Source organism: Papaver somniferum, chromosome 1 (assembly GCF_003573695.1).
Source record: "Papaver somniferum cultivar HN1 chromosome 1, ASM357369v1, whole genome shotgun sequence".
Classification (NCBI taxonomy): domain Eukaryota; kingdom Viridiplantae; phylum Streptophyta; class Magnoliopsida; order Ranunculales; family Papaveraceae; genus Papaver; species Papaver somniferum.
Genome location: NC_039358.1, coordinates 18346839 through 18367367, shown reverse-complemented (window position 1 = coordinate 18367367; position 20529 = coordinate 18346839). Strand labels below are relative to the sequence as shown.

At 34.1% G+C, this 20529-nt stretch overlaps 1 protein-coding gene and 1 long non-coding RNA gene across 2 annotated transcripts; one reads left to right on the top strand and one right to left on the bottom strand.

Annotated features, from left to right (window-relative positions):
* The first annotated feature begins 1069 nt into the window (after positions 1-1069).
* On the top strand, positions 1070-4607 carry LOC113326434. Its single transcript, XR_003348373.1, has 10 exons — positions 1070-1180; positions 1341-1420; positions 1932-2176; positions 2371-2471; positions 2625-2666; positions 2778-2961; positions 3061-3283; positions 3758-3946; positions 4176-4252; positions 4365-4607. It is a non-coding gene; the product is annotated as an uncharacterized LOC113326434 (long non-coding RNA).
* A 14002-nt stretch (positions 4608-18609) lies between these two features.
* Positions 18610-20214, bottom strand: LOC113280443 (putative lipid phosphate phosphatase 3, chloroplastic). Its single transcript, XM_026529068.1, has one exon. The coding sequence runs from the start codon at positions 19627-19629 to the stop codon at positions 18793-18795; it is 837 nt and encodes a 278-aa protein (XP_026384853.1). The 5' UTR covers positions 19630-20214; the 3' UTR covers positions 18610-18792.
* Positions 20215-20529: the final 315 nt, after the last annotated feature.

Below are 20529 nucleotides of genomic sequence, written 5' to 3'. Positions count from 1 at the left end.
ATTATTATGGCTATAGATAACAAGTCTTGATAGTATTGGACCACCATCAGAATGATAAGAAAATCTTGAAATCGTTTAAACAACATTTATTTTATTGGATATAAACAACCAAAACAAGGGAAACAACCTTAATCCGATCGGGGATCTGGGAAAAAAAATCCTAACCGGGAATATCAAGGATCTAAAACTGAAGAATTTTTTTTTTCTAAGGTAAAGGAATAAAGAGGAGGGATAAAGAGAGAAAAGCAACAAAGCAATGGTTCTGAAACGTTTACTAGTGGATAATTGTGCAATACGTGCAATTAGAAGTTAATAAAACCTCGTATTCCAATAAATGTAGTCAAGTATCATACATATTTTAATTAACAACTTAACAATGAATTAATATATGCAAAAATGTAAAGATAATTGTTGTTTCTTAGTAAATTTTTGGCTATTGATTTCTCGGAAGATTATTATATATTTCGGGTACTTGATGTTGATAACCTTCATCTTAAAGATGAACATACGTCTTTATACGTAGAATTAGAGAAGGAAATGAAAGATCCTTAGAAGATTAAAATTTTCTTTAATAATTACCATTTCCACGATATTTTGAAATTAGAATATTTAATAATTAAAAATACACAACTTTTTAGAACCGTTTAAAAGAGTATTACGATCACCTGAAGTTGGTCATACATCCAAATAAAGCTTAGCATGACTGGTTGGGTTTGCAACCACATTTTTTTTAATCAATGCATATGATTCTATTAACTAACAATGAAATTGGATAAACTACACCAAATTCTGGATTTAGCAACCCAGATTAGCAACAGAACTAAAGTTGTTGCTAATTAGCAACTAAGAAAAGATGTTTCTAAGATTTAGCAACAACTATTTTCTGTCGCGACATTCGCGACTGCTGAGCTTCAGTTGCTATTAGCAACTGCAGAAAGATCACGCATGCCACTCGTCTGCGTGCCAAGTAACACTTATTGTTATTTGTCTTCCCAAGTCTACTCAACCCATTTTGAATCAGATAGATGAATCCACCCTGACTCCCATATATCTCTAACCCTAGACTTCAGAAATCTTATCCACTCCCTTCTCTAACCCTTCTCTCTATCCAGCCGCAAAAAAGAAGAAGAAGAACAAGAAGAGATAGGATCCGCAGACGGTGGTAAAGAAAAATATACAGGTACACAGACGCAACGATCATTGAACTTGAAGAAGTTTATGCTGTGACTGGTCAAGAATCTCTTATCTAAATCTCAGTGATTTAGTTTTCTAATTCGAATTTAAATCGATTTTGTTGCTTATTGGTTTGATCTTTTTTTTGTTGATTTTGTGTGGAAAAGAGAAATTGTACCGATTTGATAAAGATGGAATTCAATAGAAAGAAAGAGATACTTAAAGCTGAACAAGGCTCATTAACGCGGTATTATACCTCTCTTTAATCATCTAAAGATTCAATTTTTATCCTTATTTTTGAAATCCCTAGAAAAAATTTAAACTTTTAGCTTATTTTTGGGTTAAATTTGTTAAATTTAGGGTTTTTTTTTTATAGATTGATGATAATTTGGTTCTGGGTTTTATGTCTAGATGGATTTTGTGATGCCCATGTTGTGAAACTTCGAAATTTAGTGAACATACTGTGATTAAAGCAATCTCAGTGGAGAAAAAAAATCGGATTTTTGTTTACATGAATGACCACAAGTACATTGGTCATTAATATAATGTAGTTTAACTTAACATGAATGGATTTATGTGTTGATGGGTTGTCAGAAACCAGGTTAGAAATTATGGATAGTTGTTAGTGTAATGATAGTAGCTTAATGTGGATTTAAACGATCTCCAAAACGTGCTCGTTTTGAGTGAATTGTTGTATTTAAGTGTTTGGTATAGTTCTACTAATGATGGCGTTACATTATATTTTTAATTATTCATAGGGAATACTTCAAACGAGGAAAACCCGAACAATTCAAGGATATATTGGAGGAAGGGTCTTCGCCACAGATTGATGAGTACTATGCTGATATGATAGCGGAATGCATTGCTAGAGAATATTTTAGTTATCAAGGAATAATTGAGACTAAGCAAAGATAAAAATATGAGTATTTTGTTTTGGCAACACAGTATTATAACAGAGCTTCGAGGATTGACATACATGAGCCTTCAACTTGGGTTGGTAAAGGTTAGTAAATTTAATGTTGAACACGTGTTAGTTACCTTGTTTTGATGAATGAAGCACTGTGTTTGAGTATTAGATGTTTAGAGTAGAGAGATAGGAATTGAAACCAAGTGGTTATGTTTTCGACAGTTTCATAAGTATGTTGTTACTGACATGATTGGGAAGTTAAAAGATAGATCCTAACTTCTTGTGTACAGGCCATCTTTTACTGGCCAAGTGTGAAACAGAACAAACATCTTCAACGTTTAAGATTGTGCTGGAAGAAAATCCTAAGAATGTGCCTGCCCTGCTTGGTCAGGTATGTCGAATTGACAACCTATTGCTCTTCCTATGCATCTTAAGCTGGAGCTTACAACCTTGCAATATTCAATATCCAGCATAAAATTTGCCAGTCTTTTTTCTTCAAACTTATTTGATTGATAAAATTTTATGTGTGCACGCATGTGTTCAGTTCAGCCTTAACCGTTACACAGAGTCTTTGGACTTATATAAGGTATGTTTGCTCTACGCATTGTGTGGATGTTGACATCAACATGTATTTACCCTTTTTTTATTTTTATCATAATGAGAAACTGAACTTCGTCCTATTTTCTACTTGTTTAAGAGGGCATTGCAAGTGTTTCCTAATGGTCCTGCAGCTGTAAGGCTTGGAATAGGTTTCTGTCGCTACAAACTTGGACAGTTTGAAAAAGCTTGCAAACTTTGAAGCTTCTTAAAAATAAACAGACTGAAAAAGGATTTGGTTATGAGACTATCTAAGCCATTCAAGATCTTTGCTAATCATCAAGGTTTGTTGTTTTTTATTTCTGAATTGATTTTGGTTTTATTTGAAGTTGATTTGATCTGTGAGATTTGATTGGTTTTTTGTTCTTTTTGTGAATGTAAAGATGGGGATACGTTGGAGTCTGATCTTGATTCCAGCTGTGCACTGATGAATTCAGATACTTGGATTGCATCTGGCTTTGACGAGAATCATTTGGGTGGGTCACCGTCCTTCTCAAATAGTTCTGCTTAGCAATTTCTTCTTCTGTCTGCTAACATCAAGTCATGTGTCTGGACGAAAAACTCATGCTAGAACTGCAGAGCATTGGCCTACATCCGGAAAGAATGGTAAGTATTATTTTCTAATTCATTCTTTGAAGATCCCATTTGCTAATTAGGTTCATACTTTTGAGTTAGAACCTCATGTAAACTTCGATCTCACTCTAAGATTCATTATATTTGTTAATTTTAAGCTATTGGTGGCACATTTAGTTATTACTTGGTAATGGTTCGTTTGGTTGTCTCTAATATTTGATTCATTCCAGCCTGATCTGATAGAGGGAGAAGATGAACAGATAATTATAGAAATTCAGGAACTTAAGAAGGCACTATACCGAAAGGATTGACACTGGATTGTTTTGTTATTGTTCTGTACTTTTCTTAGAATATTCTAATGGATTTAAACATTTACCTTTGCCAAATTACCCTGCATTTCTTTTTAAGCAATTGACTAGGCCTTGTATGTGCGAGATATCTGATCTGTGTGTATCTCTTTTTGGAACTGATGTGGAACATCACTTGCTTTCTGTTTTGATCTAGCAGGGCAAGGGGGAAGAAAGTTAAGTTAAGCAAGATAGATAAAGCCCTTTTGAAGGTAGGATAAACATTTGGATGACTTTAATATTAGATTATTTTATGTTGCTGAAGTAAACATAATGGGGGATTTTTTGCGGGGAGACTGAGCAAATTGCAATGAACAAACTTGTTGGGATGGCATATAAAAAGAGAATGGTAATTTTCGTTTGTTTTTCTTTTTCCATAGTCTTTGATATATGTCTTGTGCCAGTTTATGGGTTTTGCGATATAGTGAAAGCTTATGTCTTACTTAACACATGTGTTATATGTTACCATGAAGCTTATCATTTATTGTTGCTCATCCTTTGCCTAAAGCCTTAGTAGCTTAAGTAAGTGAGAATGATTTTGAGTGGGTTTTTGTTCTTTTTTTTTTTTTTTCCTGTAGATAGTACGAAGGGGGGTCATTCAGCAGCCCACATCAAATGTGTACAATTAAGCTTGATCCGCAGCTGGAGATACAAGGTCTGTACCTAGTTGGTGTTTTTCTGCATATACTATGAAGCTGCTTCTCTTTTGTTCTGGTCATATTTTTGAGATCTTTGAAGAGTTGCTGATGAGTTGTCGGTGTTTGCAGGAAATAGCCGGTGTTAAAGTGCTTCGGCTCAGAATTGTAGCTGCAATTAGGTATACAATTTCCTAGTTACAGATTATGTTAACATTGTATCAATTTACTGCTGCCACGTAGAACATTGTATGTCTAATTTTGTCGTCTTTATCATCTCAGTAGTAAGTTGTGAAACTTGTAAACATTTCTATCTTCTACTGTGATACTTTTAAGTCAATCATCCACTAGTGAATCATTTTTTTTTTCAATTCATTGACAAATCTCAACATAAAACTTTTGTATGTCAATCATGAGAATTATGTAGTTCAATTTTTATCTTGATTGCATGTTGGATATCAGAGTTATTAGATTGAATCACAAGAATTAGGTGAACCAGGGTAGTTGAAGGGGAGCTGGGTAATTGCAGGGAAATATTGGGGGAAATCAATTTTGACTGGGTCAACAAAGACTTGACCATTTTTTGTTGTTACAAAAATATTAGCAACGGCTAAATGTGTTGCTAAATATGAACCAGAACAACTATATCCTGTCCTACTAAAATATATCCCGGAATAACTCTAAAATTAGCATCTGAGTAGCAACAGTTCATTTCTGTTTCTATATTTTAATTTTGCAACAACTGATTTCTGTTGCTACTGCCGTTGCTGACCTAAATTAGCAACAGAGCTAGAGCTGTCGCGAACAATTGCGACTGGGTGTTTAGCAACGGCAGAAATCTGTTGCAAGGCCAGTCAGCAACAGATCTGAGTTGTTGCTAAACGTTAAATTCGGTGTAGTGATATGTGCGATAAATATTTTGAAAACCCGGGGGTCTAACAACCACACCCAATATTTCTTTTAGGCAATCCGTATGGACTAACACCAAAATATTTCCAAGAGAATCAACTAGACAGTCAGACTCAATCAAGGAAAATAGATCCTAGAGTTATATCTCAATTTCTCAAATCAATATGCAATCGAATAGATAGAAATCTGTGAGCCAGACTAATATGAGAAATAACTTGGATGGTACCGAAGACCAATATCCAAGCGTCAATCAATTTATATCAACATCCAAAGGTTGGATTATCTAATTGATTTAACTCCGCACAACCTGTGATATTTCAATTATATTAAAATTTAATGCGGAAAAGAAATAACACAGACACCAAAAAAATTTTTAACGAGGAAACCGAAAATGTAGAAAAACTCCGGGACCTAGTCTAGATTTGAACACCATACTGTATTAAGCCGCTAAAGACTCTAGCCTACTACAAGTTAACTTAGGACTGTAATGTAGTTGAGCCCTAATCAATCTCACACTGATTAAGGTACAGTCGCGTTCCTTACGCCTCTTGGACCACGTCGGATTCTGCACACTTGATTCCGTTAGATGATCTCACCCACAACTAAGAGTTTCTACGACCCAAAGTCGAAGACTTGATAAACAAATATGTCTCACACAGAAAAGTCTATTGAATAGATAAATTTGTCTCCCACAGAAATACCTACGAGTTTTTGTTCCGTCTTCTGATAAATAAAGGTGAACATGAACCAATTGATACACCGGTCTTATATTCCCGAAGAACAACCTAGTAATATCAATCACCTCACAATAATCTTAACCGTATGGAAGCGAAACAACATATTGTGGAATCACAAACGATGAGACGAAGATGTTTGTGACTACTTTTTATCTTACCTATCAAAGATTAAATCTGAGAAAATATTAAAGAAGATAGTACTCAACACGATAGAACAAAGTAAGATCAAAACATGCAACTACAGAGAAAATAGTTGGGTCTGGCTTCAGAATCCCAATGAAGTCTTTAAGCCGTCAACCTATAATGGTTCTAGGAAAAACCTAGGTTAAAGGAGAATCGACGCTAGTCGCAACTAGTATCACACAGGGGGCGTGGGTATTAGGTTTCACAGTTGCTAGAGTTATTCCCTTATATAGTCTTCAAATCAAGGTTTGCAATCAATGCTACCTTGGTAACAAAGCATTCAATATTCACCGTTAGATGAAAACCTGATTAGAGTCAAGCTAATATATTTCAACCGTTAGATCGAACTTAGCTTGTTATACACAAATGAAATGTGACTTCATTTAGGTATGAGTAACCGTACCCAAATGTGTGCACATAGTTAGCTCAACAATAGTTAACTGAAGTTAGCCATATGAACACTTTCATATCAACCTTGTTCATCTTAATCACAACTAGTTCAAATGACTCAAACAAAACTAGTTATGGAGTTGTTCAATTGTTTATATTCTCATAGAAGTATACAAGACACAATTGAAGGAAAATCGATTTTAATTCACTTGAATCAATTCATGAACATTATAGCCACGGTTTGCAAACGATTGCATTCCTTATTACATAAATATATTTGTTCATGAACAAACCGATTTTAGAACTTAATCCACTCAAGTATACAAACGGGTACGCATACTTAGAGTTCCGGATTTGGTCTGGGTTGGCCAGTATGCGAACGGGTACGCATACTTTCGTACGTGACCAAACTCAGTTGAATTCCCGGACTTGAAATTTTCAGCCGGTAGGCATACGGATAGTTCCCGGAATTCAACTATCAAACTAGTACGCATACGGGTATGCATAATATGGTTCCCAGACTTTGAATAACTTGCAACAGTTAGCATACAAGTACACATACTGTGCTATATACAATCAATGGTTAATCGTTCTAAACTCTATATTAATCATTGAAACATTCTTGGAAGACGGGAATAGTTGCCTCACACAAACTATTAGCTTCAAAAAAATTTTCAAGTGATCAATAGATCAATACGAAATATTCCGAGTCTACATCAAATGACTGTCTCACACAAATCATGTAAGATGTTACTAGGCGATTTTCACATGATCATCTTTTGACTTTCGTCAAGAATAAATATGAACTTGGTTAAAGCGAAAGTTTATCGACACATAGTTCGAGAAATATGTAAGCAAGTTAAATTCAGCTCGAAATATCAAATGTGTATAATGTAAAGTCTATATATATAGCTATACGACTTTTGTCTCAATAGGAGATAGAATAGAAATAGACTTCTGAGTGATTGATGAGTTCAAGTCTCCACATACCTTTTGTTGATGAAGTTCCACAAGCTCCCCTTAGTAGTTTTTTGTCTTCAATCGATGAACGTCGTGAAGTCTAAAGCTCAACTACACATTCTATCCTTATCTGAGACATAGCTATAAGTAGACTAGAAATCAAGTCTTATAGTTTTGGCAACTAAACTTGACAAAAAACCTGAGATAGCAACGCTTGCGAGTTCGACCGAGAAGTGCTCTAACAATCTCCCCCTTGTCAATTTTAGTGACAAAACTATCAATATATATGGATTACAAAATAAATAAACTTTGTAGCTTCTCATCCAAATGCTTGATTTCCTTGGTTCTTCAACATTACTCGAAATCTTCGTCACTTCCAAGTACTCCAGTGATTCTGAACGTGTTCAACTCAGCATCATAGATATTGAAGATCCGTAGTCATAACAATAAGAAAACAATTGTTCTCAATTATTGTTATACAATGTCATAGTATTATAATAGCATCAAAGTCCAATTGTATCACAACTTTGACAATAATACTACGGTGATATGTATCACTCTCCCTTAGTCAATACTTCATCTCACAATAAAAACCACTCCCCCTTACATAATGATTCGTAAACCATATGTATTTGTAGTATGAACTACACATTAATTCTCCCCTCTTTTGTCAATATAAATTGGCAAAGGTACGAAGTGGGATCATAATAAAATTCTCATAGAGATACTTCATCATTAAAAGCGAACATATCAACTTTGTTCCGATGATTTCACGTAGTCGAAACTTAGTGTATTCATCAAGGAGTTTATAAAGATACGAGAAAAATCCTACAATATTCCACAGCCACACTCCCCACAAAGATTTGGCAATTAAGCACAAGTTCAATTAAGAACTCTCCCCCATAATATGTCATTCCCGAAAGAACAACAAGAGCGACCTTACTTACACAAAAAAAGAAGGATTTTTTTGACATTAACAAATCACATGAAACATGAATTTGTATCCAGACAACTTAATTGAATTAACCGCAAGAGAACTTATGATTGATTTAATCGGAAATGCTCAACATAAGAGAACTTACGGAGCCATACAATACTTTCACATAGATGTGGATCAGGGAAAGATCAATACTGCAGAATATTCAAAGATTCATTATATTTTTCATCAATATTTGCATAATGATATCATAGACTTAATCTTTGCAATCAAAAGTTCATCCTATCTTCCATCAATATTTGCATAATGACATAATAGGCTTAACTTTTGACATATATGGACAATCATAGTTCACGGACACAAACATACATATCCCATAACAATTTTTTTGCAATATATATAACCAATAAAGAATAATACTACAAAATCATCTTCCAAATAAACTTTATAATTTAAATAAATAAATCTAAAAACATTGCAAGATGAGAATCGTTGGCAATAGCAACGTGTAATCACAATATAGGCTATTCCAAACTCTAGTTATCCTTCTTAAAACACAAGAATAAATTCTCATAAGAAGTTTCCTAGACATTATTTAAGCAAGAAGTAGAAAATCATTTCACTTACTTTGAAGACTCTTCTCATATTCCATATAATCATCAAGCCCGTATTTGATTAGATCAATCTTGGATTTAAGATTATCCATCTTTTCCTCTAGTCTTTTGGTAGAAGATTCGAGTTCATTCTTCAAAGCACGTACTTGTTCCAAGACAAGATTCATAGTTAATGAGAGTTTTTCAAAATGAGAGACGGTAGGATTCTCATTGGATGAGGAATCACGTTTGTCATGACACATCTCATTATCGGAGGAACCAAAACGAACTTTCTTAGAGGGAAAAAGAACAGTCCATACATCATCTTCTTTACTGGAAGGACTTGAAGATGACATGATAGAACTCTGAAAATGAAATGCTTGCTTAAAGGAATGAAATCTTTCATCTTAAAAAGAAGAAGATATGGAACAAATTCCTAAAAACATCTTTGACCAAAACCCTAACAGAATTTTGGGTAACCAAGAGAAAAAAACTTCATTAGGAAAACTGTTTAAGCACAAGAATGGTTATTGACTCAGAAAATACAATTGCAGGAAAAAGAACGTACAGAGACAAATAACAAAAATCTTTTCACAACCCTTTATAAAGATTATAGTCCTTGTTCAAGGGAAAACAAGAACAATCTCAGAACCTATTACAAATTGTAATTTCTCCCATCCACTAAGGGATCGGGTGGATTCTTATGAAAAGAGAAAGATCTTGTTATTCCTTGTTTCTGATATCTGTTTATGGGGAGACGATCGAAGGTATACGTCTTCCTTTCCTTCAGTGTTCTGAAATCCCTGTTTATTGATTTTCGAAAACCATGAAAGGTTTTAATTATCTCTTTCGAAAGTGATGTAAATTTCTTAGGAGATTTTTTTTTTGATACAAATTAACAGAAGAGGATTTTTCAAGAACCTTTGTGTAAACCAACTCAGGGTGATCCTGATTTTTATATAAGAGAGACAAACGATTTGTTGTGCCATTGTGTTTTGATATGTCTTTCTCATCACAAGAGAGATTTGAGAATGACATATTTTCAGGAGTATGATGCTGATTGATTTTACAAGAGTTTATCGAAGATAATCGATTCTCCCTTTTAAAATCACAATTGCGAGAAGTCGCGCTCTCTTCTTTTAATTCAAGCAGTTGATATTCCAGATTTTCGATCCTTTTAATCCAGGCTTCCTTTTCCAGTTGAAACATACTCTTCATTGAGTATAGGCCTTTGGTTAAAAGATCAATTTTCTCTTCTGGGGAAGCGAGATCGTGTATCATGGAACACCCAGAGCTGTTAGAAACACAAGTGTGATTATCAGCAAAGTAGTTGAGTGAACTTTCACATACATATTCCTCAGGAAAGTAGTCAAGAGTTGCCATCCATGCCTTGCTTAACTCACTAACCTCCTTATCAGGATAACCAGAGACATTATGAACACTTTTATAGCACTTGGAACAAGTTCCATTGTCATAGTATTTGTGAACTTTTCTATCATTTCCATTGATTGAAGACGAATTCTTTTGAGACTTTCTTTTTCTCTGTCTAAGAGTTTTTTTTAACTGTTGCACAAATAATAAGAGAGTTGAATTAAAGTAATTCTCATCCTTCGTATCGACCAATTTTGTACGTAGAGACTTTTTATTAGATGCAACAATAGGATTGCAAGACATGTGACGTTTTTCTCTTTTACCCAGTTCAAGATCAACAAGAGTATTATGGAAAGAGTATCAAGGTTATCTCCTTCAACGATAACGTGTTTCTTAGAATCGTATCTAGCTGGAAGCGATCTGAGAATTTTCATCACAGTGTCCTTTTCAGAAATAGTCTTACCCAATGCAAAAGATGTATTAACAGTTTTAGACACTTTATGATTAAACTCATCAAAAGAATCTTCATCAGCCTCATGAAGGTTTTCCCAATCAGAATTTATGTTTTGAAGCCTAGCTTCTTTCTCAGAGGAATTTCCTTCAAATACAGTTTCTAAGATATCCAAGCATCTTTAGACTTAGTGCGTGTAGTCACATGGTGCTGAAGATCTGGGGTAATGCATGTTTTATAGCAGTTAAGCCGTCATAATTTTGCTTCGCAGCAAGGATTTCGTCAGGCTCATATCTACCAATATCCATTGGAACAATTACATCGCCTTCTGTAACAACCGGAGGATCATAGCCATTAACTACATGAACCCATGTTTGAAAATCACGCGCTTGAAGAAAGGCAGCATAAAAATTTTCCACCATGAGTAATTTGAGCCAGAGCAGACTAGTGGTATGTTTACAGAAATAGCACTTCTGTCCATAAAGTCAGATTGCTACAAATACAAACTTATGAGGTCTTGAACGTGTTTGCCTGCTCTAATACCAATTGAAAAACTGGGGGTCTAACAACCACACCCAATATTTCGTCTAGGAAATCTGTATGGACTAACTCCAATATATTTCCAAGAGAATCAACTAAACAGTCAGACTCAATCAAGGAAAATACATCCAAGATTTATATCTCAATTTTTAAAATTAATCTACAATCGAACATATAGAAATTTGTGAGCCAGATTAATATGAGAAATAACTTGGATGGTACCAAAGACCAATATCCAAGCGTCAATCAATTTATATCAAAAACCAAAGGTTGGATTATCTAATTGATTGAACTACGCACAACCTATGAAATTTCAGTTATATAAAAATATAATGCGGAAAAGAAATAACATAGACACCAGAATTTTGTTAACGAGGAAACCGCAAATGCAGAAAAACCCCGGGACCTAGGCCAGATTTGAACACCACACTGTATTAAGCCGCTACAGAATGGAATATAATTAAACCCTAACCAATTTCACACTGATTAAGGTACAGTCGCGTTCCTTACGCCTCTTGAACCACGCCGGATATGTACACTTGATTACCTTAGCTGATCTCACGCACAACTAAGAGTTGCTACGACCCAAAGTCGAAGACTTGATAAAAAAATCTGTCTCACACAGAAAAGTCTATTGAATAGATAAATCTGTCTCTTACAAAAATACCTATGAGTTTTTGTTTTGTCTTTTGATAAATCAAGGTAAACAGGAACCAATTGATACACCGGTCTTATATACCCAAAGAACATCCTAGTAATATCAATCACCTCACAATAATCTTAATCGTATGGAAGCAAAACAAGATATTGTGGAATCACAAATGATGATACGAAGATGCTTGTGACTACTTTTTATCTTACCTATCGGAGATTAAATCTCGAGCAAATCTTAGATAATATAGTACTCAACACGATAGAACAAAGTAAGATCAGAACAGGCAACTACAGACAAAATAGTTGGGTCTGGCTTCAGAATCCCAATGAAGTCTTTAAGTCGTTAACCTATAATGGTTTTAGGAAAAACCTAGGTTAAAGAAGAATCGACTCTAGTCGCAACTAGTATTACACAGGAGGTGTGAGGATTAGGTTTCCTAGTTGCTAGAGTTTTACCTTATATAGTCTTCAAATCAGGGTTTGCAATCAATGCTATCTTGGTAACAAAGCATTCAATATTCATCGTTAGATGAAAAGCTGACTAGAGTCAAGATAATATATTTCAACCATTAGATCGAACTTAGCTTGTTATACACAAATGAAATGTGACTTCATTTAGGTATGAGTAACCGTACCCAAACGTGTGCAAATAGTTGGCTCAACAATAGTTAACCGAAGTTAGAGATACGCACACTTTCATATCAACCTTTTTCATCTTAATCACAACTAGTTCAAATGAATCAAATGAAACTAGTTATGGAGTTGTTCACTTGTTTATATTCTCATAGAAATATACAAGACACAATTGAAGCAAAATCGATCTTGATTCACTTGAATCAATTCATGAACATTATAGACAATGTTTGCAAAAGATTGCATTCCTTAATATATAAATATATTTGTTCATGAACAAACCAATTTTAGAACTTAACCCACTCAAGTATGCAAATGGGTACGCATACTTAGAGTTCCGGACTTGGTATCGGTTCGCAAGTATGGGAACGAGTACGCATACTGTCGTACGTGACCAAACTCAGTTGAATTCCCATACTTGAACTTTTCATCCGGTACGCATACGAGTAGTTCCCGGACTTTAACTATCAAACCAGTACGCACACGGGTATGCATAATATGCTTCCCGGACTTCGAATAACTTGCAACAGTTAGCATACAAGTACGCATACTGTGTTATATCAAATTAATGGTTAATCGTTCTAAACTCCTTATTAATTATTGAAACATTCTTGGAAGACGGGAATAGCTGTCTCACACAAACTATTAGCTTCAAAGCAATTTTCAAGTGATCAATAGATCCATACGAAACATTCCGAGTTTACATCAAATGACTGTCTCACACAAATCATGTTAAGTGTTACCAGGCGATTTTCACATGATCATCTTTTGACTTTCGTCAAGAATAAAGATGAGCTTGGTTAAAGCAAAAGGTTACTAACACATATTTCGAGAAATATATAAGCGAGTTAAACTCAGATCGTAATATCAAATATGTATAATGTAAAGTCTATATATCTATACAACTTTTGTCTCAATAGGAGATAGAATAGAAATAGACTTCTGAGTGATAGATGAGTTCAAGTCTCCACATAACTTTTGTTGATGAAGTTCCACAAGCTCCCCTTAGTAGTTCTTCGTCTTCAATCGACGAATGCCGTGAAGTCTAAATCTCAACTACACATTCTATGCTAATCCGATACATAGCTATAAGTAGACTATGAATCAAGACTTATAGCTTTGACAACTAAACTTGACAAAAATCTTGAGATAGCAACGTTTGCGAGTTCGATCGAGCAGTGCTTTAACATATTTCACCGGAGAAAAAATGTTTGAGAAAGCATTTATTACCTTTTATGCCACGAATATGATGCTGCAGTACGTAGCAATATTAACTAGTTTCTTATTTGTTGATTGCAAAGCAGAATAACACATTTTTGTTGAAAAACTATGAAGCAAAATAACTAGTATCAAGTCTCGCCTATTGGTATAAATAGAATTATGCTTTGTTTTCTTTTAGTTTAATTAGCTATCTTTTCATAATTATGTAGATGTAGATATTAAAACTTTGTTATCCTTTGCAATTCTAATCTTTCTAAAAGATTGCAATAAAAAATATTTGATTTATTGTTCAATATACTTGTATTTATCATTAATATTTTATGCTCATTGTATATTTAAAAGATTTCACTATGCTAGAATGAGCATCTAATTATTCGCAGTTGTTAAATTGTCAAGTTTTCACGCTTTTATACTCACTATATATGTAAAAGATTTCACCGTGCTAGAATGACATATAATTAATTTCAGTTGTTAAATTGTTAAGTTTCCATGCATTTGATACTTTTTGCATTCCCAGTTACGTATTTTTACTCAGGGTAAACATTACATCAATTATTTTCAGAGTAAGTTGCTTTCATAATAAGGTAATCAATGTTTATTTTTTTGAGTCCATACCGAAGGTTAATTAATTAGTTAAGTAATTTTTCTAAGCTTTCAATTACTATAGTTTTTCTAGTTGTTATTATGCATTTTTATTTCTTGATTATGATACTGCTATTATATCAGGTATTCCATATCTAGCAATTTTGTTACCTAAGTCTAAAATATATTATCGTGCTCATCTTAAGATGTTTGTTTGAATGCGAGCTTGATAAAGGGACTAGCATAATGTAATTCCATAAATACTGATGTATATTATGATCCCTATAGATTGTTGGTAAAAAATGCAAATAGTTTTGCGTCTAACCTGGAATGGTCTGAACTAAGTGATATATCTATGATTGATATTCAAAAAGGAAATCAGAATTTAGTAAACAGGTTTTTTGAATCACAAGAAGAACATAAGGAGAGACAAATTAAATCTCGTAAAAGAAAGAAATAAAAATAACTCAATGTTCCTGTACACACCTGAGAGGTAGTAATATGTCTGAAAGACCCACCTCCAGACCCAGAAAGAAATGCAGAAAAGAAAATTACTTAGCTGATTGATGATGAACTAAAAATAGGCTGAATCGTTTCCAGTTTATCCAAATGTCATCAACATATACCAAAAAATCATCAACTTCTTACTATTCTTTAACACAGGTAAAATTCACAAAACTTTGATAAAGAAAAACATCAAAAAAAAAAAAAAATCGTATCAGCCTCTAGGAGCTTCAATCCATAAATATATTTGTTTCAATGAAATAATCAGGATACTCAGAATCTATGTACAAACCTAACAAGTTATTGCGTATAAACCTCCTCCTTGAGATCGCCGTGGAGGAAGGAATTACAGATGTCAATTTGAGTGATAAACTACTCAAATAACACTGAAAGATACAAGAATAGTCTGGTAGTAGTAGGTTTTGCAAATCAGATAAATATTTCAAAAAAATGACAGAATCCCTTTGCAACCAATTTGGACTTATATTTATCGATGACGCCATCTGCTTTGTGGTTCACCCTAAACACCCTCTTGTATCCCATTACATTTTGACCAGAATAAGGCGCCACTATAGACCAAGTTCGAGCTATAACATGAGAATCATACTCATCTGTCATGGATACTCTCCACACTGGACATTTTTTGGCCTGACTAAAATATGTAGGAGTAGGATGTGAAATATCACTAAGAAAAGCACTTGGCAACACACATTTTAAAACCATAGTAAGTTTTTGTTTTTTAAATACCCATTTTATCTTTAGTAATTATTTTAGGTGCATTAGTGGGTTTAGCATCAAGTGCAACCGATTTAGTGAGAGAAATTTGAAGCAGAGTCAGTGATAGGACACATGGGAGCATACTCAACAAAAGATGATGACTCAATAGTACTATGTTTAAGAGAGTGAAAAGTATCAATAAAAACAAGATGTTTTTGTAAAGAGTTGAGTTTTTAAATAGAAAAGAAGATTTATAAAAAATAACATATGTGGATGTAAACTCTTCAGTCGATGGATCTAGACACGTATATCCTCTTTGGAAAGAGTTGTAACCAAGAAAGACACAATGCTTGTTTGTTCGTTGGAAACTGGAAGTGATGTACGGCCTGAGAGAACAGAAGCAGGCACAACCAAAGTATTTTAAGAAGTTGAAGTAAGGTTTGTTATTGAAAAAGAATTTTAGGGGTGTATTGAATGTAATGGACTTGGCTGGAAGTCTGTTGATAAAAAACTTAGTTATGTAAAATGTATCTACCCAATTAGAATGATGTAGACCGAATTGTATTAACAAACTTTTACCAAGATTAAAAATATATTTATATTTTGATTCAGCAACTCTTCCGCTCATGAGTGTAAGAACATGTGAATTCTCTCAAATAAAAGAACCAACAATATTTTGAATAGTCATCATTTACTGCAGCATAATACACAGAGACATCAACTGTAGCATTACAAGGACCCCAAATATTTATAAGAAGAAGAACAAGAGGGGTATCACTTACAGAAGTTGATGACTAAAAAGGTTGTCAGCCACTACATCCTATCTAATAATCATTACAAAAAAAATAATTTATTCCTAAAATCAATAATAACAAAGGATTTGTTTAATTATCCTTTGAAGTATCTGAAATGCGGCATTCCCAAGCCTATTTTTCAAAAAATCAGTTGGTGAAAAAGCTGATGATGAAATGAAAGAACGAGATGTTGATCTGATGTTGACCATTACTCTGATATCTCTTGTACATAATCCTCTCAGTGGAGAGATCTAGAACAGTAAAACCATCATAAGTGAAGGTCAATGAGAAGTTATTATTGGATGTAAAGTGTAACTAGATATCAAGTTTCGAGCATATTAAAGAAATAAAATAAAATTACTAAATACAAAAAGATTGTCTAAATATTTAGTACTAGATCTAAAGTAAGATATATGGATACCTGGTGCATTTGCGGTATTGATTATTTTCGAACTTATATAAGGAGAATTAATGGTGAATGAATTCTCATCAGCAGTAATATGATTGTTTGCACAAAAATTCACAAACCATGGATTCTCAACAAATACATTTGCACTAGCTAGCATAACATATATTTTTTGAGGAGGATCCTCTACCCTGATAAGCAAAGTTTAATATGCCATTGCATGTTTGCAGATAACGATCATGTTTTAAATATGTATAATATTATGGCCTTTCTAATATAGCAGGGGGTCGATAAAAAAAATTGTGGTCTCTGAGAAGATGGGCACAGTTGGCTAACTAGGTGATGTAGGTGGTTTCTGAGAAGATGACATAGGTTGACAGATAGGTGGGGAAGGTGGTTGGTTAAATGAAGAATATGTTATGGAGGAATTATGAGTCCAACCACGACCTCTATCACGACTGCCTCTAGCATCAGTATAATTGTAAGCTCTAGGTGAAAAATAATAACTATATGATGGATATTGAAAATCAGAGATAGCAGCAAAAACCTTCTCAGATGTCAATTTTAAAGCATGTAATCTATTACTAACTACAATTTCTTCACTAAATAAGAAATTATGAATTTCTCTACTAGTAAATGGTGGATTAGGAACCCGAATAAAAGTAGCAAAAACAACATACTCAGGATAAAATCCATTTAAAATAGTGACCACAATTTCCGGATCAGAGACAATATAACTAGCAACAACTAATGCATCTATGGGTTTCTTCAATTCCGAAAGAAATTGAGACACAATGAGATTACCTTGTCGAATATTTCGGATCTTCTAAGTCACGTAACTTGAATAAATCTAACCAAATTTCATCTCAATAAGCCTCCGAGATCGAAGCAGTAGAAACATCAGATAAATGACCAACCACAGTATTGGAGGTTGAAAAATCGATCCAAAGAATCAAAGTATAATCCTTTTCGAAGTAAAGTCATCAATCTCGAAGGCTTATTGTTTAACCTTGCTTCAAGCCAAGCATTATGCAGCTGATTGTATTAAAAAACAAACAAAAGCATCCTAAGTATTATGAATTTGCTCCACTAAGCAGCCTAAGTATTATGAATTTGCTCCACTAAATAAGTACTCCCTCCGTTCTTTTTTAATAGGCTGGTTTTGTTTTTAGAGAAAAATTAAGGAAATTAAGAGAACTAATCATTGAAAGTGGTCCTCATGACACTTGTTAATAAAAGAAGTGAAGGGAAATGGTCCCCATGACACTTGTCAGTAAAAGAAGTAAAGTGAAGTGGTCCACATGACACTTGTCATCAAAAGAAGTTAAGAAAAAAATGGTCCCACAAAACTAAAGTAACATTTGACTTTCCAATTAATAAACCAGTCTATTTTTTTAAAACTTTTATTTATAAAAACCAGCCTATTATTTAATAAACGAAGAGAGTAATTGATAACTCTAATATTAAATTCAATCTGTATTTAATTTATCACTGGCATGATTAAATCCAACAATTATTATGGAACAATAAGAAACTCAAATTTTGTTTGGGTACACGTCTAAGTGCAATTATTGTGTAAGAACTCCATATATAAATGCAAGCAGCTTTCAATGTTCAAGTAGTAAATCTTGGTGACTTTAAAATTTTAAAATAGAAACACTCTTGCGGTTTAAGTTGTCGAATATCTGACTCTCGCTACATCGATCACGGACGATGTAGTAGATGTATTTTACATAAAAGTATAGGAAACATTTGGTGATTTCAGGTGATTGATTAAAAATTATATGCAACTTTCATCTCTACAAGCGATTTTTTTATTTTATTCAAAATGACTTTACAAAGTGAAAAAAAAAAACATTTTGATGATCCTATAGATTCAGGTGATTCATGCCTCGACTTCCTAAATATACATGCTAATTTCATCTATATTCTAGATTGAAATCAAAAGGTCGATCATCTCTTAACGCTTCCAATTCATCTAACATTCATTTTCTGGTTCTATTCGTGCACCATTGGTATTATGCAACTGTTCCAACATCCGGAAATATGCATAAGGTCCCCAACCTTCTTTATGATACGGAGGTGGGAAAAACTGCAGGTAAAAAAATGTTGCCACCGTCACACCTAGAATAGCTCCACCAAACACGTCGGCCCAATGGTGCCAATAGTCATCCACTAAAGTTATGGCAACACCAGATGCGAGCAGTAAAGGAAGAATCACAACACATAATTTTGCAATATGACCTTTTTGATCAAATGCCTTGATTTTGCCTGCCAAGTATAACGAAAGAAAAGCTAGACCAGCAAACGACCATGAAGTATGACCACTGGGAAAACTTTTATAAGCCTCCCTGACCATATTCTCTTTCCCATGGCAGATAACATCCCCAGCTAGATCATAAACATCTTTGCCATCCGGAAAACAACGCCAAAAGAAGTGTGGCCGAGGTCTTCCGGTTGCATTTTTTATCGCCTCCGTCAAGACACCGGTTGTGATTACAGTGAACAAAAGACCAAGCATGCCATGGTGCAGATCATAAACATCTTTCCTCTTGTAATAAAATCCTAACAGAGTAATGATAGGCAGCCCAGCTGCATATAACGGAACAACCCAGAATTTGACCTTGACATCTTTCAATGGAAATCTGAGATCATCCATCATATCCCTATCGATGTAACGGCGAAACGGATGAATCAGGTAGATGATGAGGTACAGCACCATCAGTAGAACCAACATAATCCAATCATACATATGTTTTCTTGCAACTCTAGCCCCATGGGACTTCACAGTATGCACATTTTGGCGGGCATCCATCGCTCTAAACCTTCAAGTTCTTCTTCTTCGCCTACAAATTGTCTTCGTCTATGCAGGTGATCGACTAAATATTTTTCCAAAAGAAACATTTCCCTGAGAATCTCATCATAAAATAATTTAACAAATGAATCGGATGAAAGCTACCTGTTATATCCACCAGCTCATATCTAGTTGTCAAGCTCTCGTAGCTAATTACGCTATATCATAAAGTGAACTGAGTCAAAGGCGGCTGCAACACACTACTTCACTAAATCAAAACTAATAATTCTGATGGCTCCGGATCACCTGGCCTCGCCTCATTTTCCAAATCCCTCCATGTCATACCAACCAAAGCATGACATGAGTCTTAAATAATTCACCAAATTAAGAGTGCTGTCTTAGAAATTGTCTACAAATGAAATTGATGTTGATTTTGAATAACAGGAGAAAAAAAGTCTGAAAACATACCACTAAGCTTAATCATAAATCTCCACTCTCTCCTTTTTGATAATCAAAGAAAAGAATAAAACTCTACAATATTTTTGTGTATCTTCAAATTGATCAATCTAAACAAAGAATTTGATTCTGGAAATAAAAATGAATTAAAAATACAGTTCTTATATATTTAAATGATTAGATGATATTCTTTGCTTCAAAAATGGAAAATCATCATCGAGTTGCAAAGTGTCCGACATATTTTCATTATATTTAGATAGTGTGTGCAGCCTTTCATTTGTTAATTGTTAGGGGGAAAGCCGCTTTTAGGGAAAGCTGGCATTTGGGTGGATTTAGAAAAAACTTTCCCCCTAACAATAATCATTTATGGTACGGTGGAACTCCCCTATGCTGGTTGAAGAAACGTTGACTGGCCTCTTCTTTTTTCCGTCGACATCGTTTCAATCTGAATTTAGCCGCAGTTGC

Excerpts from the sequence above, each read along its gene's own strand:
- LOC113280443 (XM_026529068.1), bottom strand. The coding sequence starts at position 19,629 with ATGGATGCCCGCCAAAATGTGCATACTGTGAAGTCCCATGGGGCTAGA.